This window comes from Dermacentor variabilis, chromosome 3, assembly GCF_050947875.1.
Source record: "Dermacentor variabilis isolate Ectoservices chromosome 3, ASM5094787v1, whole genome shotgun sequence".
Taxonomy (NCBI): domain Eukaryota; kingdom Metazoa; phylum Arthropoda; class Arachnida; order Ixodida; family Ixodidae; genus Dermacentor; species Dermacentor variabilis.
The window spans coordinates 20081023-20107094 of record NC_134570.1 but is presented as its reverse complement, the minus strand read 5'-3'; the positions used below and the strand labels follow the sequence as shown (position 1 = coordinate 20107094).

The 26072-nt window shown below is 45.4% G+C and overlaps 2 protein-coding genes across 5 annotated transcripts in view; both read left to right on the top strand.

Moving 5' to 3' along the window:
• The window catches only part of LOC142575239 (transducin-like enhancer protein 4), a 60125-nt gene extending 39281 nt beyond the window's left edge, over positions 1 to 20844 (top strand). For both annotated transcript variants that reach the window (XM_075684419.1, XM_075684418.1), the window contains exons 13-20: positions 650 to 830; positions 5416 to 5484; positions 9253 to 9354; positions 11950 to 12095; positions 14118 to 14229; positions 15751 to 15833; positions 18752 to 18932; positions 19518 to 20844. In XM_075684419.1, the coding sequence (XP_075540534.1) occupies positions 650 to 830; positions 5416 to 5484; positions 9253 to 9354; positions 11950 to 12095; positions 14118 to 14229; positions 15751 to 15833; positions 18752 to 18932; positions 19518 to 19625 (982 nt within the window). In that variant the 3' untranslated portion in view covers positions 19626 to 20844. The remainder of the gene's footprint in view (positions 1 to 649; positions 831 to 5415; positions 5485 to 9252; positions 9355 to 11949; positions 12096 to 14117; positions 14230 to 15750; positions 15834 to 18751; positions 18933 to 19517) is intronic.
• A 4294-nt stretch (positions 20845 to 25138) lies between these two features.
• Positions 25139 to 26072, top strand: part of LOC142575238 (transducin-like enhancer protein 4) — a 114765-nt gene continuing 113831 nt past the window's right edge. For 2 of the 3 annotated variants that reach the window (XM_075684416.1, XM_075684414.1), the window contains exon 1: positions 25139 to 25285. In XM_075684416.1, coding sequence (XP_075540531.1) covers positions 25277 to 25285 — 9 coding nt within the window. In that variant the 5' untranslated portion in view covers positions 25139 to 25276. The remainder of the gene's footprint in view (positions 25286 to 26072) is intronic. The other variant, XM_075684410.1, reaches the window with a different exon arrangement.

Genomic DNA, 26072 nt, shown 5'->3' with positions numbered 1-26072 from the left:
CCCCAAAAAAGAGCTCTACAGCGAGGAGGCACTGATCAGCTGCTGCTCCCGTTGCCATGACATCAGCCGGATCGAATGAAGTGGAAGATCTACAGCACAGCAGTTCACGGGACTGTAGGGGGATAAAGCGGGGGGTGCGTTTATTACGCTGAAGAAAAAAAATCTAAATTTGGGGGACTAAATATGGGTGTGTTCATTATGCGAGTGCGTTCATTACATTAGAAAATACAGTACTACTGTACATGTACTCAAATATTAGCTTGCTACAATTTCCAGTTGTGTTGAACAAACAAAGCTTTACATTTTTGAAAAAACTTCATATGCAAAAGTACATGAACAAAAAATACTGGGCGAACAGAAAGACAGGACAGTGCTTCTGGCAGAACAGATAGAAGCGCTGTCCCATCCGTTTTCTGTTCCCTTGTACAAAAAAGTGCCTGTTTGCTCTTCAAGATCTTTCAAAAATGAATATCACCAACTAGCCTGACTCACAATCTTCGTAAAACTATACCTGCCTTGGCATCTGCTGGTGGGTTTGATGTGCACACCAGTCCAAGCACATTGCGGGTGTTCACTCACCTGTCATTCACCTGCGCAAAGAGCAGTCCGTGGTCGTATGGGAATGAAAGAAACAATGTGTTTTGCGCAGGGCCTATTCGTTCCATGTGAGTGCCGAGGGTCAGATGCAGCCTGTGCCATTCCCGCCAGATGCACTGATAGGGGCAGGCATTCCACGGCACGCACGGCAGATCAACACACTGGCCCATGGAGAGGTGGTGTGTGCTGTCACCATCAGCAATCCAACCAAATACGTCTACACAGGGGGCAAGGTATGTGGTTGTCATTCAGTTGTGCCGTATTACTACTGTATTTACCAGATTCTAAGCCGCCCCCAAATGTAACGTGCACACAATTTTTGTGTGCTTAAAGTGAGAAAATAAAAGTGCTCCTGAATGCAACATGCCGCTAATTTATAAAAGAAAATTATAGCATGTCTCCCAAGTTTGCAATCAGAAAAATATTTAGTCATGCAGAATTTCCTTCACAAATAGGATTTTTTTTAATGAGCTTTAATGCGAAAGCGGCACGTTGTCGTCGCCATTTGTGCTTCACTGGCCACGGATACCAAGCACACGGGTAGTATTCTCGAGCGATTGCTTTTAGAGATGGCACAATCACTTTTTTGAGACTCTCTATCAGAATTGTCGAAGCATGCATCCAATGGTGTCCAGCAGCATTTTTGGCACTGTACGCAGATAATGATCTTGGCACAGTACGAGAAACACCGGGGCCATTTACACCGACACATCCGGTGCGAGTCACACGAAACCTCGCGAAAGTGATGGCATCTCCGAAATGTATTGGCCAAAAATACTGCTCAAGACCTTAGTCGAGTACAAAGTGAATCAACAGCAACCTTCTCAAAATTGTGCTCCATTGCCATTTTGTAATGTTGATGACAATGCATGTGGTGGCTCTGACGGTAGGCTGTTGCCTATGCCACGGACATGGTTTTAGTTTAGTATCCGATTGTCATATGCAGGGCAATTTTAGGACCCCTTTTTTTTTTTCGGAAGAAAGGTGCATGCTAAACTCAGGTAAATATAGTATTTGTGTGCAGTAATGGGGATTTTGTTCAGTTTTCTTTACAGAGACATCGTTTGGAAGTTTGCACACTGCCATCTTCTACGCTGTATTAAAGTTAATTTTGCGCAGCAGGAGTCTTTTATGTCTCACACAGCTTTGTAGAATTCGTAGTACTACACACTAGCACTTATAAGGCACATTGCAGAAAACATTATCCTTCAGAAATTTCCCGGAAGGGTTGAGTAATCACAGAGATAGAGGCTAATCAAACGTTATGTGAGAATGTCACAAGGAGGCAGGTAATCTTTATGCACTGGAATTTTCTTCATAGCCTCAACTGGTGTCGACAATCTTCACATTCTTTGTTTACTATAAGTTGTACCACATGCCCTTCCTCGCCAGTTATGCAGCTTTTTTTATACAAGGCACAGAAGAATTCTTCACTGTTTCACAAGGGGCAGTGGCACATGGGTGGAGTGAATTTAGTGGCAGCCACTGCACGAGCCAGAAAGTTAAGTAGGGTGAACGTGACATAAAGCTGTCAAATAGATAAACACAGATGTGGAGGTGCATGCACAAGCACCTTGAAAAGTATAAATAGAAGTACTACACTTGTCGACAATCTTTCTGTGGCAATGAAGGAAAAGCTATACAGGCAAAGCGCTCGTGTGACAGTGCTTGCCAAATAGTAGTGTCAGTCTCATTTATGTGTGTTTAAGCTGAGGAACAGAAAACAAACATCTTACTTCAGCACACATATTTAAATAAGGCATAAAATGCAGAACTCAATGTCGAATGTGCATTTTGCTTTGACTTGCTTCTTCGAATTTTATCCAATGGGAAACTGTCACAAGTGGAAGCTGCACTGATTCAGTGTCCACTCCAAGAAACTTACAAAAAGTGCAGTCAAACTCAACTGGACGACTTACTTAGCACAGTAACTCATGTGCAGAAGTTTGCTATTGTAGCTTTTGCTTCATTGCCACGGAAAGTTATCTGCAAATATAGATAAATATTTATGGCCATCGATCTATCACCTAGGTAGCCTTCACATAAGCTATGGTGTGCCCCTCCAGAACCTGTCCCTGTAGCTTGTCTGTACCTCTGGATCTTTGATGTGGTACGGTGAAGTTATGTCGTCATTGTTCTGTAGGTCAAGTTTTAAAGGGACACTAAAGGTTAGTATTAAGTCAACGTGGACTGTTGAAATACCATCCCAGAAACCTCGAAACGCTTGTTTCGTGCCAAGGAGAGACTTATTTTAAGAGAAAATGCGTTCTGAAGCGTCCGCGTACCTCTAGCGCAGTTCAAATCACCCGCCCTCCGATCGAGGAGTACTGACATCATGGTCTCATAGTGACGTTGCGCCATCGGTGAGTAGAACGGCGTCCGCAGACGGCGCTACGGCTTTTCTGCGCAAAACGCAAACGCGCAGCCAGAAACAGAGCCAAGACAGAGCCGACAGCAGAGCGAAAGCGGGAGTATGGTAGCTAGCGGAAGGAGAAACGCGCGACCATGTGCTGGTACTTCATTCTATGACGCAAACTTTGACGCTCGTCGCAATGGACCCTGACAACGACAGATTGGCTCGCTATGGTGGGCCCAACTTCAGCGATTTGAGCACTGGCGAGCGCGACCTGCTGCTGAGGGCTCGCGCTGCCGGCGTCGTTGCGTGCTACGACGGCGGCCTCGACACCGGCTCTCCGGAGCGGGAAAGCAACGAGGGCTTCCCACGACAATCACATGGACGTGGCATTCTCGCTGCTTCTTCCAAATGACAGTTTCGTGAGCCAGCAGAACCCTCACAGCACGACGCGATAATGAAACTACTGAAACTCCAAAGGGTGAGCGGTGCAGAGTCGAGCGAAAACGAAACCTTTCGACCACCCATATTACTGAAGGGTAACGTCAAAATGTTATTTTTTCTTAGAATCGAATAGACGTAGACAAGTAGCATTTTTTACGTCTTATAGTCGAATGAAATGATATTTTTAATACGAGTAGTTGAGTATTAGTAACACAAATTATGAGGAGTGCTTTCGTCATCGGGCTAGTACCGGAATGTCGCTGGGGGGTCTCACATCGTGTCATGCACTTACCTCAATTTCTCGGTTACTAAAGCTCTGTTCGCGATTATATTGACGCCTTAGACGTTCTAGAAGATTGCTCTACCACTTGAGTTTCTGGTAACCTTTAGTGTCCCTTTAAGTAGAGTGGCTGTGACAAGAAGGAACATGTGCAGGCTTTCATTTGAAATGTCTGGCCTGCGGTGCACTTAGACGTCATATTTTACAGAAAATTTAACTACTGCATGATCTAAGCACCAGGCTTTATTTGCAATTTCCAAACCTGGCAACCCTTTCAGGAATTGCTACAAATTTATAAAAGCTCATCGTTATACCTACTGAGGTGTACATTTAATGAGTCACAAGTGCAGCTGTTAAGCTCTGCACCAGTTGACAAGGGAGAGTTCGCTTGATGCAGTGCTAGCTTGAGCAGCTTTTTTAGGAGGAGTCCTTCGGTCCTTTCATACTTCAATTGCGGATTTAGCTGAGCTAAGTAGCACAGATTTGTGACATATAGGTTGTTAGCAAATTTGAAGTACAAGAAGTTTTACTGCGAGCAAGTAGTCTTGTGTGAAAGAAACAAGTCCACTGTATAGAATGTGCCCTTTTATCATACCATATATATTCGCGTAATGAACACACCTTTTTCCCCAATATATCGAAGCAAAGTTGGGGGTGGGGCATGTTCATTATGCGAAGTAAATTTCATGGAGACATTTTCGAAACAGCAAACATTGAAAAGTAAAACGATAATGATTTGGAACATGCATAAAATAACTTATGGCGCGGCCTAGGACAACCACGCGCGGCGAAATTTAATGCGCACTCCAAACAGCAATCCCCAGCTTGTCCTCACAGCCACTTCGGGCCGTCTGCCGTTATCGCAAGCATCACGTTGAAGCGTGCACCTGTTTTGACACGCACACTGTGTGCATCTCTTTCCTCGACCGTCCTGCTCATTGATATGTCAAAGTTTATCGGTGTCTCATCAGTGTTTCCGTTCTGTGAGTAGATGAACCCTATGTCCCGCAGCAGGCGTATAACTCGAGTTAAGGCACATCACACACATCGAAATCCAAGGCAGGCAGAAAAGCGAGCCACAGACACACGAATTTGACACTACGCCCGACTATGACCACTCTGCCGATAAGTGCCAGCCGCCCCTTCACTTATGGCATCTTCGGCTGGCCGTTTCCGAGGGCTCTAGACCGCTCTCCTGAGTGGTGTTGTTGTCTTCGGCTGGTCGGAAGAGAGTGCGGGCCTTGCATTCGGCTGGTTCTTTTCGATCGCTCTCCTCCCTCTTTGAGCGCTCTGAGGCACTCCAAGTCCTGTCGTCGGAGCAGTCGCCGAGATTGAGAGCATTTCCAGCAACGTCATCACAACACAACGTCGTCGCCCTTGGCGACGGTCCACCGTGACGTAGGCAACGCAGGCCCGTGCGTGCTGTCGTCTCAATGAGCACGAGTGCGTTCATTACGCGAGTAAATACAGTAATTATGTACTGTATGGGATCCCACGCTTACCATGTAAGAAAGCCAGACGTACAAGCTCTTAAAGAGAACTGAAGTATCAGCACCCTGCATTGGGGAAACAGTGATGTCTCAGAATGTACAGTGCTTACAATGTATTCAAGGCAGCACATTACCTGCTACTGAATGTTCATTTATCTTAGAGTAGAGCTTGCTCCTTCCTGGTTGCTGGAAACTGTTTGCACAGTCTTGGCTGATTGCCACTTGCAAATGAACCGTGGTGCTCTCTGCAGGGCTGCGTCAAGGTCTGGGACATCAGCCAGCCAGGCTCCAAAAGTCCAGTCTCTCAGCTGGATTGCCTGGTAAGGATTTTCATAAAGAGGCTTTTATGGATGGGTGTAGGAATGGCACACATGTATATTAAATACTCCTCTCTTAGTAGGAGTTCTTGCATTCAGCTCGAGTGCACTGGCAGATATGTAGTGTGTGTGTTTTCTTTTCCTGTGTCCCTCTGTCAAACTGAGGCCACAGTGCTATCATTCTATCTACTAAAGGGAATCAGTCAACCAGTAGATGATGTACAGTCGCCGACCATTTATTTGGACCTCACGGGGACTGCAGAAAGGTCCGAATAAACAGGGGCCTGAAAAAGCAGATTAAGAAAAAAAAAAAAGAAATCCTTTATTTCTACGCACTTATTCGGGCTCGGCAGTAGGCTTGAAGAAATTGTGAATGCGCCGTTGCACGCTGTTTCGTTTACGCGCAATCAGATAAGCCTGAATCTCGGAGAGGGTCATACGGCCACTATAGGCAGCGGAAAGCACAGTCACTGCTTGTACACACTCCGCATGCGACGGCAGCGTAGCACATGGTGCGTCATCTTCCGACTCGGAGTCATCGTCCGGCGGTGCAGCAGAAACCTGACGAATGATCTCGCCATCATCGAGCTCAGCGCATGTCAGTACAGCAATGTCAGCACCTGTGAAACTGTCAAATGAGACAGCGTCCGGAATCGCAATGCAACCATTGTGCAGGTCTTGGCAGAACAATTTCAGCGTCAGTAGGGAGCACATAGGAAGGCGACAAATCCTAGGCCTCACGGCACCCGCTTGCCGGCATTCCCCAGCACAGTCTGCGCTGGAACTGTCGGCAGCATTAGACACTTGACGCGATGTTTCGAGTTGGCTCAAGTAGTGTCCGAAAAATCAGACGAGAGGTTGCAAGGTGTCCGAACTTTCGGCAGTTGTTATACATTATGGTCTATGGGGGACGTGGCAGTGCCGCAAAGCAAACGGAATAATCAAGCATGCCCGAATTTTTGGAGTCCGAAAAATGAGTCGGCGACTGTATTTAATTTCTTCACCTGATGAAATTATTTGCTGACACCATCTCCTTTCCTTACCTTGCCATTTGCTCAGTTATTATAATCGTTGGTTATTACTAAAAGCATTTCATGACCTGGTCCTTTCCAATTTATCTTAATTTTTGCTTAAATGTCACCAACTCATTCATCAACTAATTAATCTATGCTACTCTTCCTGTCTGATAACACTACCTGGATCGGTTTTCTTGCCATTACTTGCTTCTAACAGTAGAGAGTCTTAGTTTAGGGGACGCAAGCAGCTTGCGTACGCAAGAACTAGGGGCGACGGTACTGCGCATGCGCAGACCACTACGTGTACTTGTGGCCTTGGGTCGTTTTGCCGGCCGAAAACATTGCTGCCCCTAAGCGGTCACGTTACCCACGTGACTCTTGCCGTGTAGGAGAACTTACGAGTAGCTAACGGGTAGATAATCTAATAAATATTTCGCCAAGTGTCGACAGACGTCGTTTTTATATATATTAGAGAGGTTTAGTGTGTCCGGTATTCGGATAAACGCAGTTGGGGCGAAGCCATATACGGGAGCGGCCACCATGGTGCATCCACCTTGCAGCGCAAAGCTCAAACGCACAAAAGCAGCTAATATTGCTGTAACCAAGTCTATTCTACTTCGCTGCTGGTGTAAATTTTCGGCACTGGCGTAACTGTGTTGCTGCCAAAAATTTATACCCGCAGCAAAGTAAAATACACTTGATTACTGCAATATTAGCTGTTTTTGTCTGTTTGAGCTTTGCGCCACCAGGTGGTTGCACCATGCAGGACGCTCCCGTTCATGGCTCCGCCCATGCTCCGCCCCAACGCCCCAGCCTGCGTTTACCCGAATACCGGACACTCTAAACCTCTCTATTAACTGCTTTTAATAAGAATAGCTTTATGTGCTTTACTTCATGTGGTTGATTTCATGTTTTAAACAATGCTAACGCAGCAAAGATCAGACGCTGATGGCGCTGCGAGCGCATGCGACCTCACTGCGGCTTGCGTTTGGGGCCGCTAACCTATAACGTGTTTCTGCTTGCGTACGCAAACGCAAATGCACCCAAGCGCTAGGGGCCCCAACGCCTTGCGTCCCCTAAACTAAAACTCCCTAGTGACTGTTCAGTCTTCTTTTTTTGGGAAGTGGCATCAGAATTCGTAGAAGCACCAGCAGTCATACAGGCATTGTGTAATCAAGGTATGAAGAGGTTGTTAATACATATATATATACTAGAAAAAAATCTATAAGGTCTGCACAGCAATCACAATCTTTTGATAAAAATGCTTATGAACAAGGCAAGCCAAAAACCAATATCTCTGCATGTTTTATTTATTGTATGTCTACAAGAAGCATTCAGAATACTGGAGTGGAAAGTTGAGGTGTAAGAATTAGCAGCCTCAAAAAACTTGATTTCCACACGAGATTGTCCTTTTCGGCGATCTGGAAGGTTGCTTACTACAACTGACCAAGGGCTTGGTAGGTAATGGTAGATAGGCTGAAAGAAGTCACAGACAATTACGATACTCCGTAATGAAAAATTTGAGTGCTGCTCTCTACGTTTTTTGTTTTTTCATTTCACGATATACAGTCTACCCTCAGTACAATGTACCCATGTACAACAGACTTCCGGATATAATGGAGCATATTTCAGTCTGTTTGTTCTACCTGTTTTATTAATGCAATGAACTTCGCTTTTAAAGGACCACGCTACAATGGACTATCGGATACAGCGCATGAAATTAGCAGCATTCTTTTTTTAAATCGGGCGTATAAAACATACTTTTGCCGTGTCAACATGGGATGACAACTGACTTGCGAGGGTCAGCCGACTATTGTGGCTCAATATCGTGTGCGAGAGGCAGGAAGGCAAACGCGCCATCTTCTATCGCGCATGAGGTACGGGGAGGGTGGGGGGAGGAGGCGAGAGAGAGAGGCGTTCTACTTCGACGGCTGCTGCTTCCAGTGTGGCCATCTTGTAGCCATCGTTGCCTCAGAGTCCGTTTTGCGCGGCACTACGCTTTCTCGCCATACTATCCTCCTCCACTTTCCGCATCATGTTTACATTTCACCCTCATACTCCGTTTTCCTCCTCGCACTCTGTTCGCCATAGCCGTCTTTCATCTCCCACTGTGCTCCGCGCTCGCTGTTTCATCCTTCACTGTGTTCATTCACTCATCTACAAAGGACGCTTGCCGCAGGAACGGTTGCCTATGAGCTGCGCTCTACCCGCCGTGGTTGCTCAGTGGCTATGGTGTTAGGCTACTGAGCACGAGGTCGCGGGATCGAATTTAGATTTAGGTGCACGTTAAAGCACCCCAGGTAGTCGGAATTTCCGGAGTCCTCCACTAAGGCGTGCCTCATAATCAGAAAGTGGTTTTGGCACGTAAAACCCCACAATTTTTAGTTGCGCTCTAAAAGAAAAATTTTAAAAAACATGATGTTTATTGGTCTTTGCTCTGGTGTGGGAACAGGAGTTTATGATAGGTGCTGGAAGTGGTTAGTAAGCACATATAACTATGCCAAGTTGTTGTGTCACTTTATTTAATAGTGCTTAAGCTGAGAAGGTTGATTGTTAAAATTCCCAGCATCAGTGGGTACAGGTCAGCCGTGCTGCAATGCTAAAGGAAGTGCAGCAAAGCTGACTGTAGTGTGACTGTCATCTTCTAAAGGACGTTATTAATTAGTTGATCTTTGCTTATCACTTTTTGAAGTCTTCATTAATTCTGTACACGCACATTTTCTGCACACAGTGATGTTTCTGTCGTGTGTTGCAGCAAAGGGACAACTACATCCGCTCTTGCAAGCTTCTGCCTGATGGACGGACACTCATAGTTGGCGGTGAAGCCAGCACTATCTCCATCTGGGATTTAGCAGCAGTGAGTGACTGGAACTCTGTTGAATAGTATGTTTACCTAGTAGGTTTGCTCGAATCAACAGAATGAATGTTTGAAGACAACTTTCAACAAAAACTTCAGTGGGACATGCTAAAAATGACAGAACACACAAATAGCTTCGAGGTGCATAAAGTACATGATCACTTTTACACGCCAACATCTACATTAACTAATGTTCTAAAGTTCCATACTTCCACCGGCTGGCCTTTGGCGACGCTTAACGGTACCCACAAACTGATCAGGAGTGTCGGCGCCTGCATGTCAGTAGCCTCATCCCTCTGTCAACGGTAGTATGTGCGTGACCCATGTCGCACCTGCTGTAATGTTAAAGACTATGTCGCTCGGTAATTATAGGGCTCTGGCAAATTAGCAGCCGTGCCAGCTGGTGTTCACGCCACCCCAGAGCACCTTCCTTTGGCCAGCGATCAGGAACGGGACTGGCTTTAGCCAGCAGCAGTGTGTCCACAGTCAGTGTCGGAAGTACTGGTGTATCAATAGCTTTCGTGCTCGCTCGGAACTAGCACTGGTTCTGGAGGAGGAGATTGGAGCGTTGCTGACCCCGACCCTCGGACAGGATGTCTGCAGTTGACCACAGTTCTTGGGTGAGACCCAGTGTGGTACACCAAGACCATTTTATCTTTCAAGAACCCTACGCCTCTGCCATCTCATTCGCTGATGCACATGTCTGTCTGCCAAGATTGCTCCCACCGGCTTTTGTTGTTCCTCTTACTCAGTCCTTCAAATATCACTTGTCACTTCTACAACAAAATATAGTGGGTACCCGACGCACCAAACTACCAAGCTTTGTGGTGTCTACATTTTCCGAGGGTGAAAGCAGGCATTGTAGTGTCTCAACAGCACTACACAAAGTATAGGTGGTTTGTTCTTTCAATTTGTGTGCAACATTCTGCTATTTTGTTTTTGTATTTGCACAGCAAAGCAGACAAAAAAAAATTTCTTACACTATGTGGATGGTACTACAGGACAAGATGAGAACAAGAAAGGAAACGGGACAAACACTAAGCCATGATTCTACGCAGCTACATACTACACAGCTGTACCATTTCAATGCTTATGCATCCATTAACAGCTAAAATACACAAAATAAAAAGGAAGGAGATGCTTTAGAGCCACTCTGAGCATTTTCTACTTGTCAGATCTCACCCTGTAAAGTTTCCTCCATTTATACTGAATGTGGTTTTGCCACAACAGCGCCTGTATTAAACAAGTATCCCTCTAGTTGCACCCACTTATAATGGCCACACTTTGAACCAACACTCAATTAGTACAAAGAGCTTTTTTTGATTGCCCACTAAATCTTGCAAAAAGAGTTAAACCTCCATATAACAAAGTAGGTAAAATTGGCAGATTGCTTCGTTATATCGAAATTCAACCTTTTATGCAAATAAGTACAGTCGCCGATCAATTTTTTCTTACACGGAAAGGTGCCACAGAATTTTCCGAGCTGTCGGACAATCTAAAGAAGTAAACTTGAATTAGAAAACAATTTATTTTGATGAATTTGGGAGTCTACGACGAACGATACGGTTTCATGCCGTGTCGACAAAAAATATTTTCACATCAGCCCTACCAATTAAGTGAAGCCAGCCACATTTTTGCATGCACTCCATCCAAGGAACTGGGATCATGAAAAGCTGCGGCAGCTGGAGCCTCTGGCTCCAACGGTTCAAGAAACTCCCAATACTAAACGCACAGGAAGACAGCGAACATGATGCCAGGCCGTCTCTGCAAGCGCACTCTCTGGACACGCCACAGATTACCTCTAAAGCAGGGTACACGGCTGGGCTGCGTATGTGCTCAGCCGAGCCCGCTCAGAGCCATGTGCAGCCACAGCCTAGACGCCCAGCAGAAATTGCAAAGTGCCAACTTAGCCCCCAATTGCCTCTTTGCTCCAGCAGAAAGGAGGCACTTGTGAAGCCACCATCTTTCTTGCTCCAGCCTCGCATACTTTCACTCTCACGTAGCACCTAAAGCACAAAGTGCGAGTGCTGCGATAGGATCTTATGGCACTTGGGTTTTATAGGGAACGTGATGGGCTCCACTTGAGCCGTCACTGCCCAGCCCTGATTTGAGAGATGCGTTTGCAAGCAGTCGCTTGTAATTCAATCATTTGGCCATCTGGGTCCGCAGAAGTTTCCATTTATTGTCTGGGCATTCCTTTGCGGCAGAAGAGAAATTTTGTTATATTGAAATCGCATACATACTTTGTCATACTGAGGTTCTAAATAACATGGCATTCTGTGGACCAGAAGTTGTGAAATGTTAAATACTTGTTATATTGAAGTTCGTTATATCAAGGTTTAACTGTATTATTTATTAGTTCACTCATTTATCACAATGTGGGTTCTACATGTTGAAAGAGCTGCAGTAAAATCCTTTCTTTATGTTGTTCTCTTTTCTGATTCACATCCATACTTTGGTATCACTGGGGCTGTAGCTATTCTTTTGCTTTCTGGTCAATTTATGAATTCCATTCCTTGCCTATTTTACCACTGTCACTTTGCTTTATGTCTCAGCTTCTTTGGTGTCTAACCAGGCTAACATGAACTGTTGCAGCCAACCCCACGCATCAAGGCTGAGCTGACCTCGAATGCTCCAGCATGCTATGCACTCGCCATCAGCCCCGACTCCAAGGTGTGCTTCAGCTGCTGCTCAGATGGAAACATTGCTGTCTGGGACCTGCACAACCAAACCCTTGTCAGGTGCACACTCTTTCCACTTGTCTTTTAGCAGTAGCTGCTGACTGTGCCTTGGCTTTACTGGCACATGGAGGGGTGATCCCTCAGTGAGAGCACATCAGAGTAATGCCGTAGTCACTACAGCCATTGGCAAGTCTAAAATGCAAGCGAAGCTTCTCCCCAAAACACATGATGTTCTTGTCCTTAATACCTTTACGTTCAAGGTATAGCTTATTAAAGATTACACCACCATCTACAGTTCATCAACTGTAGAAGGCTGGTGAAGCGGGCAAGTTGGAAGTTATCCATCGTGAATGGTGTGGAGATAAACGGGGACAACAGGGAGAACAAATGGCAAGCAGTGTTGATCAACTGATAATTTCTTTGAAAAGCAATGTAATATAAACACAACAATCTTGAAACTAGGAAAATTCGCAGGTTTTCTTAACAAAAAGATAAATTATGAGCCATAAATGAATGCTAGTTCATCTTTTGACTGCATTACCAATGCCTGTTTGGTGTATGTGCCTCCAAGTTTTACATTGTTATACCGTATTTACTCAAATCTAATGCGCATTTTTTCCCACTAAAACGGGTCCGAAATTCGCGTGCGCATTAGAATCGAGTACAACCCTAAATCTGCGTTACCATATCACCATCGGCATTTCAAAATGGCCGCCTGGTACGTGCTTTGAGCTTAGCTGCCGTAGCTTTCTCCATTCCATGTGCTACAGTACGGATGCTTAGGCAATGTTTCCTTTGGCTTAGGTTAGTGCACTGTCCGTCTTCTCATTTTCTGCATTTGTTATATCAGCATAGAAGTGATGACTGCAAAGACATGCCGAGTTCATCACAATGCCGCAATTAAAAGGAAAGCGATCATGTGTGTGGAGATGGACGGAAATCTGGCCGCATCATGGGCATTCGGAGTTTCCGAAACTTGTGTGCAGGACTGGCGCAAACAGGAGAGGCGTTCTACATGTGCAGCCCCTATCTTGAAAGTGATCTGTGACGGAGACAGGAGTCTACGCATCTAGGTGCTCCGCGCTGTGTTTTCATTGCTTAGTTCATGTTGAAGTGAGAGGCCGCACAAAGGTCAATTACCTCGCCCCTGCTACCGCACTTCCTCACTCCAGCGTTTTGATAAAGAGTTTCCATGGTCATTGAGTGAAACAGGTTCATGTTTGCTTGTGTGCATGTGGCACCATGCTTGTTAATTTAGCTATTAAGCGAATGTTTGAAAGTTTATACGGCCGATAAAACTACTATCCTTACTTTTCATATAGCTGTCTACTAATTTGCTATCGTAATCGATGCTTCGCCTTTCAGGAGAAACTGCGACTTTCTTTATTTATCACAACTTTGGTGAATTGGGAGTAAACCTTTGTTTGTTTGTCTGTTTTTTTTTTGTTTTTGTTTTTTTTTTTTTGTTTTTTCAAATTAGAGAATGTTGTATTTCTGGTGTGAAAGAATGAGGTGCATGGTACTGTAAAGGACTTTTCTCTTTTTGGGTCATGGCAAAAGGGTACACGTTACAATCGAGAGCCTTTCTTTTTTTCTGGAAAAATGGGTGCGTGTTACAATCGAGTAAATATGGTATGCTTCAGCACAATCATTGTACAGTCAAGTGCAAAACCATTGCATTCTACTAGTGCCGACATATTGGGCAGAAACTTGTAGGTTAACAATGAAAATTGAGAAGTTAAAGACTGTCCAACGAGTGATTGAATGAAGAATGTTAGGCATAATGTTGAGAGACAGTAAGACTGTGGTGCAGGATGGTGGTGTGTGTGTGGGGGGGGAATGACTGACTCAGCAGACTAAAGTGAGGACTTGGAACTCTTTTTTTCTGTGACAGTTGACGAACCTACCTGGCTTATGTCTGGTCATGTAGCTTGGTTGTAATCCTCTCGCACATGGAGACACACAATGGTCACCATGTAGTCAATGTCTATGTTGAGCTGTCCATTACAGTTTCCTTCATGTACCACAGTGCATAAGAACCAGTAGTTGAGTGAATGGCCTGTTTTTCTGTTAAACACGCAGGCAGTTCCAGGGCCACACAGATGGGGCCAGCTGTATTGACATCTCTAGTGACGGCACTAAGCTCTGGACAGGTGGTCTGGACAACACTGTGCGCTCCTGGGACCTCCGAGAGGTGAAAATTGGCTTGTTAATAATTTGTACTCAGGTGCAGCATTTTTGGTTTGAAATGGTTGTTAGATGCAGGCAAACTTCATCAGTGGATTAAGATGCCTGTGTACAGTGTCAATCTGTACAATAACGAGGCTCCTGTGAACATGCGAGCACAAATATTATTGCGCTGCATGCAGCACGGGAATTTACATTCTCGTGTCAAAAGCAGCGTCTCACTTCCGCAATTTCGTCGTACGTCATCGCAAGCAGCTTGACCCACAACAGCTATTGGCTGCTTTCACAATCGCGAGAACATTCTCAGATATACAATTATTGCTCATTTAAGTTAAATAAATGAAAAATATATATGTCTGTGATCTCAGAAAGACAGAGAAGCCATTTCATCTTTGCTATGCCAATCTAAAAATGACATTTCCACATAACTACGTCTGCTGTGCGTGGCCTCCAAAATGAGAAGTGCAGCATAGATATTGCGGGGGCCATGGGGCGCTGCCACAGGCAGTCTCGTATTGAACCTTTGGGTGGGGCCAGTGGGGCATTGCTCCCTTGCCACCTCCACTGTATAGCTTCCAGTGCACTAGTGGAAATGAAAGGAGATAGAAAACCACTTGATCGGTCCGATAACTACATCTAACTTAGCTCGTGCTTAAAGGATTAGAGAAATTTTTGCAGCAGGAGATTTGCGACGCAACCTAATTTAATAGTGATGTCATTCTATGATTAGTTAAAAAAGTGTTTCTGGGCCCCTCTAAAGTGAACACTCAAATGAGCTCCGCTCACTTTGCTGGCGCCCTAGCTGCAAGTGGCTGGGCAAGCGAAGCCAGTGCACTGCACAGGTGTGTCGAAAGAAGTCTGAGCTACCAACCCTAAGTAATCGTTGTCTGCTGTAAATCTAGGCGATTGGACTCTTGTGGCACGGGAAAATTTGAACATGCTCCACACACAAGTGTTCGCTTTAACTGTTGGCCAGCTTTGTACACTCATAATGGCAAGTGCAAAGAAGATTTTATTCTTTTCTTTGTTTTTCTTCCTTTTTGTTTGTGTGCATTCTAACTGTGGCAGCATGTTATGCGTGCCACCTTATATGTGAAGATTTCACTGTGACGTAGAAATTGGCATTGATGCCAAATGAATTGGTGTTACACACATTCAAATCAAGGACTTAGCAAATTATTATTTTCAGTTTCTGTAAAACTTAATCTAACTATGCCCATCTTGAATGCACCATTATAGTAAGTGTTGCTTTTCTTTTTCTGTGCACTTTTGGCCAGAAAACATAGAAGTGTGTAATAACAATATGGAAACCATGTTAAAAGATGTTGAGTTGGTGCTGCTCAAAGCCAGTGCTCTGCCAGGTTGTTCCACCTAATCTCAGATAGAGTAGGGCACTTTGTAATGTTTGACAGCTATGGCATAGCCCGTTTAGTTGAACGTATACTAATTTTCTATCTCCCATAAAAGCTGCACACTGTGGTGTTGTTGCTAACCAGTGAATGATCTATGGTGTACATGGTGAATGCAGGGGCGGCAGCTGCAGCAGCATGATTTCACCTCGCAGATCTTCTCTCTGGGCTACTGCCCAACAGGAGAATGGCTAGCTGTAGGGTAAGCTCCAATTCACTCTGCTTCAAATGCTCTACACAGCACTCCACTGTAGTTGATGAAACACTTCTGTTTTCTTCTGCAAGCCAATCTTCATCATTATGACGTGTCTGGCTGCCATCACTTATTATGGAACAACAGATATCAGGAACCACTCTTTCAATTTATACACTGCGTCCATGTATCACCTATGCTTTATGGAAGCCCTTGCACAGGGAGCTCTTGCAATAGCCATTGTTGTAAGTGTTGCATTTAGTGTTGCAGCTTTTATGAAGAACCATGCGGAGGGTTTAGATGTCACCATTGGACTTATGATTGCAGTAAAATAAAACTTCATAGAATAAAAAGAAAAGGTTGAAAGCACTGTGTCTTTGCAGTAAATTGTTCATAAAAACTTATGAACAGCAAATTAAAATAGCTACAATTTAATGCTACATGGGCATGTGTATAAAATATGCAGCTGAATTTACTGTGCCAGAACACAGGTTGTTGTTGCAAATTTGCAATACTTTTGGGGATAGATGAGGCAGTGAATAAAAATATAGTGTGTCTTATCACCTCATCAGGACATAAACATTCATTCATTCATTCATTTTACCCTCAAGCAAACACAGCTTTACAGGAAGGAGGGGAGTACAGAAATATAAAGATACCATGCACGACAAAAATAACAAATGTAATACATGTACAGACACATACGTATGAGCATGCAATTTCCAAAGCTTGCACAACTCAAAAGAATTCAATTGCAATCCAAAGTATGGTCCGCAAACAACAAAAAGAAATAACATTCACTTCATGTATCATTACTAAAATAACTGTGGAACGAGGAACAAAACAAGTTATAGTCTGAAATGGAAACAATATCTGAAGGAAGGTGGTTCCACTCTTTGGACGTGTGTGTGTGCTTTGCACGTGTGCAGACAAGTAGCGATGTGTACTTTATGATGGCGATCTAAGCAGGCCAAACGATAAAACGGAGGCTCCAATGAACTGACCTTTAAAAAATGGATGATGGTATAGCTTGTGAAAAAGAGTAGGATGAAATTCTTTGCGGCGTGTTACTAGTTACTGCTAGGAAAGGTTACTAATCATCCTCACAGTTAACAGACATGATCTCACAAATGTCATGCTGTATAACTTTTTCAATCGTTCAACTGTAAATGGAGTTATTGCACCAATACCTGGCTTTCTCTCTCTTTTTGTCTACACTAGCGTGTTGGAAGCTATGCAGCAGAGAAGCCAAAAGGGCAAAGCCCCAGCCAAATATTGAGTGTTACGGAGGTGAAAGGGCTCGTCGTGGCACCCTGTGGTGGCCAGAGTAGACTACGCCATGCAGTGCTCTGGTGCCATTATGGAAGCCACGCATAGTAGAAGCCACTTGCACCATGCAAAGATGAATTATTTTTTTGTTTTCAAGACTGCAGGCATATGTATTTTTTATTTATTTAACTCAAAATTAGTAATCCTGTATTGAGAATGCTCTTGCAATCACAAAATCTGCTGGCATTAGTGGGTTCAGCTGCCTTCAATGACGCTGCATGACGGTATTGCAGAAGCGAGAGCAACCGATTTTTCGTTGCATTTGACAGGAGATTGTAAATTCCATGCTGCATGCAGTCCAGTGATATTGCGCTCACATGTTCATAGCAGCCCCTTACAACATATCGGTTTCCTTTCTTTATTGTTTAAAAAAGTGTTTCAGGGCCTTTAATTCAGAGCCCCTTTAATTGCGACAGAAAATAATCCCAGATGGAGTAGGCATACTCTAGTTTAGGTCACACAAGTGTTTTAAACATGTTAGTTTCACAGCTACAGAAGCACAACTACAGTTCCAATGGAAGTAACCTAAGGTACAGTTACTGTTGTTAAAAACGTAGTTAATGTGATGTTTCCAGCTCGGATCAGATGTTATACGAGTTCCCAGATGCTTATAAGATCTAACAGCAGCGTCTCTGGCACCGTGCCAAGCTCGTCTGTGCAGAGTGCCAGGAACGTTCTCAACCGCATATTTCGATAAGTCTGTTGCGGAGTTGTATAAAATTTAATGAAAGTGATAGCAGTATCTCTAAAGTGATCGCTCAAGAATGCCGCCATGCATGCTTGGTATCTGGCCAATGAAGCACAAATGGCGATGACCTGCCGCTTTTATTATGAAAGCTCACTTAAGTAAGGTTCCCTTCTGTGAAGGCAAATTGTACAAGTCCTGCGAAAAGTGAGTGCACATTAGATTCGGGGGCATGTTAGAATGTATAAATACAGTACACCATTCAATTTCTACTTTAGTGCACCGCATTAAAGGCACCAAGCTGTTAGTGGTCACATATCCAATAAAAAATTTTAATAAAGTCGCACTGTTTATAATCTAGTTAACTTGAGACCCATTACTACGTGAACGCATAAGGCTTTACATTTGTTAGTGTTAAAATTCATTTACCTTGTTTTGCACCAAGCAACCGTAGTGATGCAAGCTTACAAAGAATTAACGCCAAGATTATTTGTTATTTTGTGATAAACAATGCAGTCATCTGCAAAGAGGTGAATTGAGGAAGTTGCACAATCTGGTAAAACATTAATATAAATGAGGAAAAGCAATTGCCAACTGGTTAAAGAAAAAGGAGAAGACAGAAGGTGTTTGAGAAGATGGCTTGTCATTATGAGGAGTATGAACTGTTCTTGAATGCACAAATAAATGCACAAATGATATAGTAGGAATGAAACATTTTACGTGTTTAGTCCTTTTAGAGTTCACATCCCTGGAAGCTGTGCTGAGGAAGCTATACCACAAATCCTCATGCTGTTTTTCATTGGTGCTTTCGCTGTTTTTTTGGTCTGCTAAGGCATAGTTTGGGAACTGAATGGCATTGCAGTTTTCTGTGAATGTACAGATGCTTACTGCTGACCGTTTCCACTGAATGCAGCATGGAGAGCAGCAATGTGGAAGTTCTGCACTGCAGCAAGCCAGACAAGTACCAGCTCCACCTGCATGAGAGCTGTGTCCTGTCACTCAAGTTTGCCTCGTGCGGCAAATGGTTTGTCTCAACGGGCAAAGACAATCTGCTGAATGCCTGGAGGACACCCTACGGTGCTTCCATTTTCCAGGTAAATTCTGCAAATGTAACTAGTGAGCATTGCTGATGTTGGAATAAGTATAAGATATTAATAAAATGCAGTTGATCTTAGCAGAGACTTATTACTGCATTCTGCAGTGTTGTATCATTTAGCACACTACCTAAACTGAGTGAAATTTCTGAGTGAAGATATTCCAGACAGGGGCTTTTAGTTTGATTGCATGCACCAAAATGAAGCTCTATTTCTCAAGCAACTCCTCATTGCATGAATCATTGATAAATATTACAGAAACACGTTTTTATCTTGGTTAAAGGGGTATTTCTATGCTCCAGTCAGTCATTGGAGTAAAGAGCTTCCCGTCGAAGCCCATTTGTGAATATGAGGGTTAAACCACTTCATCTAAGCAATGTGATAATGAATTCTGCAAGTAAAGTGTTGGTGCAGCTGCCATTGAAACAAGGGCTTTACATAGGAGGAATTGAAAGAAGCTTTTGTCCCATTTGGGGCCTAATCCAGCCAACAAGATGGAAAAAGATATTCCTAATACTTTTTGCTGTTTCCTGTTTCTTTCATCTTGGTCTGAACTCTGTCTTCTATCATTTCATGTGCTTCCAGTCCAAGGAGTCCTCATCAGTGCTCAGCTGTGACATTTCTTCTGATGACAAATACATTGTCACTGGCTCAGGAGACAAGAAGGCTACTGTGTATGAAGTAATCTACTGAACTGGTCAGAAGCTCCTCTCTACCAGGAAGCCAGAAGCTGTCACCTGTGTGTGTGTGCGTGTGGTTGTGCGTGTGTGGTAAGCCTCAGTGTGCGTGGGGATGACTTCTTTATGTGGCTCCTCTGGTATAGCCATGTTCCCCTGACAGCTATGACTGGTGGCTCGTCAATGAGGAGAAAACAACTTTAAAGGACTTCCAGTTTGACCTCTCCTGTTGTGGCCTCGCCTTGTAGTGTGAAAGCCGTTGTACCCTGTACTAGCTGCCCGTCTGCCAGAAGTGGTGACATGCTGTGGCCCACCGCGACTCTCCACTTTGGTGGCAAGGAAACCTGCGGGCATTGTGCACCAGACTTTGCCAGCAGTATTGCCGGCAGAACGCCTCACTGTGCCAGTACAGGAAACCTGCGGGCATTGTGCACCAGACTTTGCCAGCAGTATTGCCAGCAGAACGCCTCACTGTGCCAGTACATGTGCATCCGTGAAATTCGAACATTCGCCTATCGCACCTCTCTCGTGAGTAATGCACACATTTAGTGCCATTAGGAACTCATTGCAAGTCAGCACTGCTGCACCCTGCGGGCACATGTGTCTAGGTACTGACAGGCAGGCAAGAGGTTGTGTTGCAGAACATTCCGGTGACTACAGTGTGAGCCTGCAAAAAAGAAATGTACCTCACAGATATAATTCTTTTATCTCATATTGGAATGGCCAGTGGATATGTGCGCACACATCCACGTTTTGATTGCCTTCTCAATCTCTCCTTTTTGCTATCTGAACATGGACTCGGTGAATCTCCCTGTTATACTTGTTCTCCCTCGCTTTGTCCTCGTTATCGCCGTCATGGAAAGTAAGTAAGCCTATGACTGGAGGGATGCTGAGCATTCACATCACCATTTAAAGCCATCTCCTGACTGCCTTGCAGGTCAGTCTTCCCATCAGGATGACATATGCCTCTGGAATCATAGCTATGCACAAAAGTTGCCCTGCGACATAACTGAGCTCAGGAAACATTCCATTTTGCTTCCAACAAGTTTCGTGCAAACCAGCTGCAAGTGCCATTCACTGCAGTGCCGTGGATCCAGTGGCCTAACCTTCCCGAGGTTCTGCAGACAGTCTGTCTCACCTGCTAGGCCATCCTTGTGTACAAAGATATGCTGGCAGGTGCCGGTGTTGTCATCCTAGTACAATAAACTGTTCCATTAAAAACCCCTAGCCAGGTACCCTATTGCCTCCGTGTGTCAAAAATGCCTTCATCTGCTACAGTGACTATAGCGTTGTGCTAAGTACATGTGGTAGTGGTTTCATTCCCAGTGCCGGCAGCCACATTCCTGTGGGTGAGGAATGCCAACGCACTTGTTGACATGGAATTGGATAACATTAAAAAACCCCATGTAGTCAAAATTAATTCAGAGCCCTCTTCTAGAGCAGCAGTGTTGCTTAGGATATTGAACTGTGCAAATCAATTAATCAAATGTGACTTCAATTGGGGTGGAAGTTTGATTTATCATGAGTGTAACTTGCTAGAAGTGCACTGATCTCTGGGAAGCAGTTTCCATCTTTCTTTTAGTTCGCTGACAAATTGGGCTTAGCAAGATTTTGATATGTCTACTGGCAGTAAAATGAGAGCAAATAAACGTAAAAGGGACCATCAAGTTCAACCTGGCAGCTCCTGTAGGCTTTCCTTAAGGTAGAGAGGTTATATGACTTGAACATCTTCTACCAGAAAATTGTTAATTCATCAAATGATATGAATTGCATCACATATTGAACTACAGACACGACCTAGGATGTTTTCACAATTATTCTGCAACAAAAGCTGCCTTAAAACATTAAAATACTATGAAATTCATGATACTGCACTAGTATACTAGTTATTTAGGATGGGGTGCAAAATTCAATAAAGGAAAGTTTGACCTGCATTTCTCTTATAATAATAAACGTTTTCTCCCAAATAAATGCAAATTCACTATTCAAAATAATGTCATCAGCCTAAACTGATCTTTCTGTCCCGTTCCCCCAGCCTCTACTGCCGCCTTTTGGTGGCAAGTCCCGTCATAGCTGTCCCTTTTTCCCTTTAATGCAAAATATTTGCTTCCAATAGCGGCCAATCAAGGCTGAGCAGTTGAGGATTGCATGTCAAATGACCCTAACTATGGGCCCTGTGCATTTTATACATGGTTCATGCACCGTACCCATGAATGAATAAGAGCTCACTCAGATTTTGGTCTCCCTACTACACATTCACGAGGCCATATGTGTCATTTGGCAACAAACACAATTGGTTTCGTGCACAAGTAATGAACCAAGTAGTCTAGTGATGTCTTAGGATTAACAGGTTATGCCCAGCATTGGGTCTTTACTAGCTAAATTAATTGACATAGTTTCCTTTTCTGTGTGCCACTTCCTGCTTCACACCACATTTTTTTCCACACTGCTCTATTGCAGTTGTTTTAACAGTGATATTCATAAAGGTCTCTTATCTTTGATAAGTGGATAATGAAGGATTTGGCTCTGATTAATCCACAGTATTTTGTTTAAATTGTTCACCTCGCTACTCCATTGCTGTCTTCATTTACTCTTATAATACTGCTCCCATCACGTATTAGAATGCGTTGCGCTCCATGGTGATGCACGCTGTGCGCCTTAGTTAAGTGGCGCCGTGCCTGAAGCCGAGTCAATTTTTCCCCTATCCCTTGAATAATCTTGCGCCTCCGGCAGAGCCCGCACTTGCGTTCTGGAGAGATCTCGTTTCGCGCTTTCCAGCAGAGCAGAACTGCAAGTATCTACAAAAGCTGAAATGAAAGAGTATAGAAGCGGGAACGGGCGAGTGGCAGGAAAACGTGATAACGTTATGGTGCCTCGTTCCAAGCTTTGGATCCCGCTAGCGTATTCCTCACTGGGCGCGTAGCGCGGTCCAATTCCGCCGCTTAATTTTCGTAGCTAGCTGCTGCTGCTGCTGCTGCTGCCAGCGGAGTAGAGAAATTCCGCCTCACGCGGCTCTCCTCACGCTCCCGTCGCGGCGCCGTCTCTAATCGCATTGGCGCTCTCCCTTCTTTCCTCATTCCCAATTTATGTGCCTCCCGCGCCCGGCCTATCCCATTTTCATCCGGCTTTCTTCTTTTCGCTGTCCCCTTCTAGCGGGCTCCCTGCCTCGGCTACGTTATTCGGGTCTCTCCTCCCCTGCCGCGCGCGCCTTCCAGTTTTCTTGTCGCGGTGTAGAAGCGGGGTGCGATCCTCTCCATCCACTCTCTCTTCCCGGCAGTAAAAGCGCGGGAGTGGCGGGGGGTGGGGGTGGACTCCGGCGGGGCAGCGCTAAAAGGCGACAAAGGAGACGGGCAAATAGCACGGGACCGGCGGGAGAAGAAAGTGGGAAGTGAGGGGGGGGGGGTGAGCAGCCACGGAGACGTCAACAAGAACCGTCGGGAAGGGAAATCGATGACTGCTTTGCGGACCGGGCGGGCGTAACGTGACGCGCCACTCGCCTCCCTTCCTACCCCCAGCCCTCGTCGACTAGCCGCCGCTCTCCGGAGAAGCGCCCGCCCTTTTCGCCGCCGCTGCGGCATGTACCCTGCCTCGTTCGCCCAAGGCGCCGCCGCTACTTCGGGGAGCTCTCCCTCTCCTGCCCAAGTGCTGCGCGCGGCAGCGCAGGAGGCGGCTGTTGGGAGCAGTTGATGGGGGTAGGGGGACGCAACTTTGCGGTGCCTGGGCGACCCCAGGCCTCTGGCCTTGTTGCCTGGAAGCCGAGAAAGGCGCAGAGTGTCGTCGTGTGCCTCCCTCCCCATACCCCGCGACCGATTCTTTTCCTCTTTGCCTTTCCTTCCCACGGAGTTGGCGGGGCGCGCTAGCAACCGCGGAACGTCGGGGAGCTGCTGCTTCTCGGTCGTGTCCTCCCCACCCCTCCTATTTTTTAAACTCTCTTCGGCGGCGTAAGTTGAAGAGGCGACGAGAAACAAGTTTCTCGGGACAACCTGGAGCGCCTGTTTAGCTTTGCTGGCTTTGCGGTCGGCACAGTGGCTTTACAAGAGGACGACAGAATGACGGTTGGTTGGAGAAACCCAGCGTCGAAAAGGACGCATACTCGGTGCGGTGCCAGCAAAGAAAAGCGCCATTCTACCAGCCCTTCATTTGCAGCTGGAAGGTTACAGGCGCGGCTTAGTTCACGTTTCTTGGGAGCTGGCGCGAACAGTATGGGATAAGTCGTGGCGTTGAAGGCTGGATTTCTTTTTCTTCTTCTTTCAACTAGCTGGGTGGCCTGCCTTCTGCATCATGAATACCAGTCAAAGGCTGTAGTAAAGCCACTTACTATAGCCACACATCTATGAACGCAGATCGCCCTTTACGGACCACGTAACGAAGCCTTTGAGGGGGTCTCAATGTCGATCACGGGAGCTCCCATAAATGTATTGTGTTCAGATTCCCTGCCTGGTTATTTGCGATCTCAATTTCATTCGGGTGGTTGAGCTGCAGATTTCGAGTTCCTCCGTTAGGTCATGTACGTTTGCAATCAAACTATATAAAAGGTACAAAATGCAACTTTCTTGCGCATGTTGCAAATACGATTTGAGCACTGTGCGTGGCGGTACGCTCTTTTTTTCGTTCCGATTTTATCACCCTTAATTGTCGATATACAGAGCATAACAATGATTGAATACATTTATTGGATCTAATGATGAAATTCATGCGAGCTATAATTACGGCTCACAGCTTTACATCACGTATACGTACGTTTCCGCACTTGAAACAAGAGTTTGTGGCGTAGGTGGAAATTGCTGTCTGTCGTCTTGCTAAGACCAAATGCGTACGCAAGGCAATTCATGTCCGAAAGAGCACGTTTTGCACAGAGCAGGGCGCATAGCAATGCTACGAACTGTTGCACCTTATCTCGATGGGGCTTCGAGAGAACGCTTCTGTAGTAAAAACGACCTTCTCTCATTTATCCAAAATGTTCTGTAGCTATGCGGAACAGAAGCGCGTAGAAATTATACATGACGAGGCCCCGTTGGAGACCCCATTATGTTTTGTTCAATGAAAGTTCACAAGGATGTTTACACTGAATTATCTGCGTGTGCAAAATATTTCGCATCGAGTGTGTTCGTTAATCATTCATCTTGTTTTATCTCCGTGCGGATAGGTGTCGCACAAGGCTGTTTCAACACACAGTCAACATAAACTAGCGGTGCTGTCTGTGGCTTCGTATTATCACGGTAACGCTTATATTCTGTCTGGTCCATATTAGAGTTTCCTATTCTTGTATGAAACTATATAGTCTGATCGGACAACGCCGCGAAGCATTCCGAGTAACATGTAAAACTTTCAAGCTTATCACGCGCACAATTCTGCTCAATATAAAACGTACATTTGCTGGAAAGAGCTTACTCGTAGAACCATATGCACCAGATCGCGAATCATGTGGAAGGGTTCAGCGCAATTTGATAGTGGCATTACCTTCTCGTTTCACGATGTCATTAAAAAGTTTCTTGAACGCACCGTTTCGTGGCGCGACTGTACGTCGGTGACGTAATGGGAAGTAGCATGGGCGGATGCCCACGACGTTCCGCGCCGCTCGGCACGAGCGTTGAAAATTCATGCCTCCTCGTTCGTTGCTGGTGAAGTTATGCTTTTGACCCCCCTCCCCCACACCATCAGCGAAAGATGTTTCAGGTAAGCGCACCGGGTAATTGATGCGCGCCCGGGGTTCTCGAGTTGCCGGCAGAGTAGTATCTCGCAACACCGCGGGGGAAGAAACGCAAAGGGGGGGGGGGGGGGGGGTGAGAGAAAGGGAGACCTCTTTATTCACTCCTCGGCGGCGCGCTGTGCGGGGGAGAGCCATGAATAATGACCTGATTTCCTCTCGCCTTGACGAAGAGTCCGCGTTCAGTTTCTGCTTTTCTCTTCGCAGAGAGCACGGCTCACATCATCATTTCCTTTCTTCCCGGGTCTCCTCCGCGAGATAAGAACCAGCAGACGAATGAATAAATGAGTCAGCGCAAAAGAACGAAATACCAAAAAAAAAAGAGCAGGCAGTGTGGGGGAAGAGGGAAAACCGAAAAGATGGAGGCCTGAGAGCAACCTAAATGATGGAAGGCCCGAGCTTCATTGTGCAACAAAATAAAAGCAGCGTCGGAAGCACCGCCTTTTTCTCCAAAAAGACAAGGGGGTGAGGGGTGGCGCGGGAGATGAAAAGATAGTGCGGGATGGACCAAGAAATTGAACGCGAAACACCGTCGCTGCCGCAAGCCTAACAGAGCGAGAACGTGGGGAACAGAAAAGGAGCGCGGCTCTGTATACGTGCTTGCGCGTTGTCAGCCTCGACAATTGGCAAAAGAATAAAACCAAAAGCAGCGGCGCTCATCAAAATGAAAGCGGCTCCGCCCGACACCAGCAGGCGAGGGGGCAAGTGCCGAGCGCGGAGGAGAAAGAAAAGAAAATCATGATAAGCGCTGAAAAG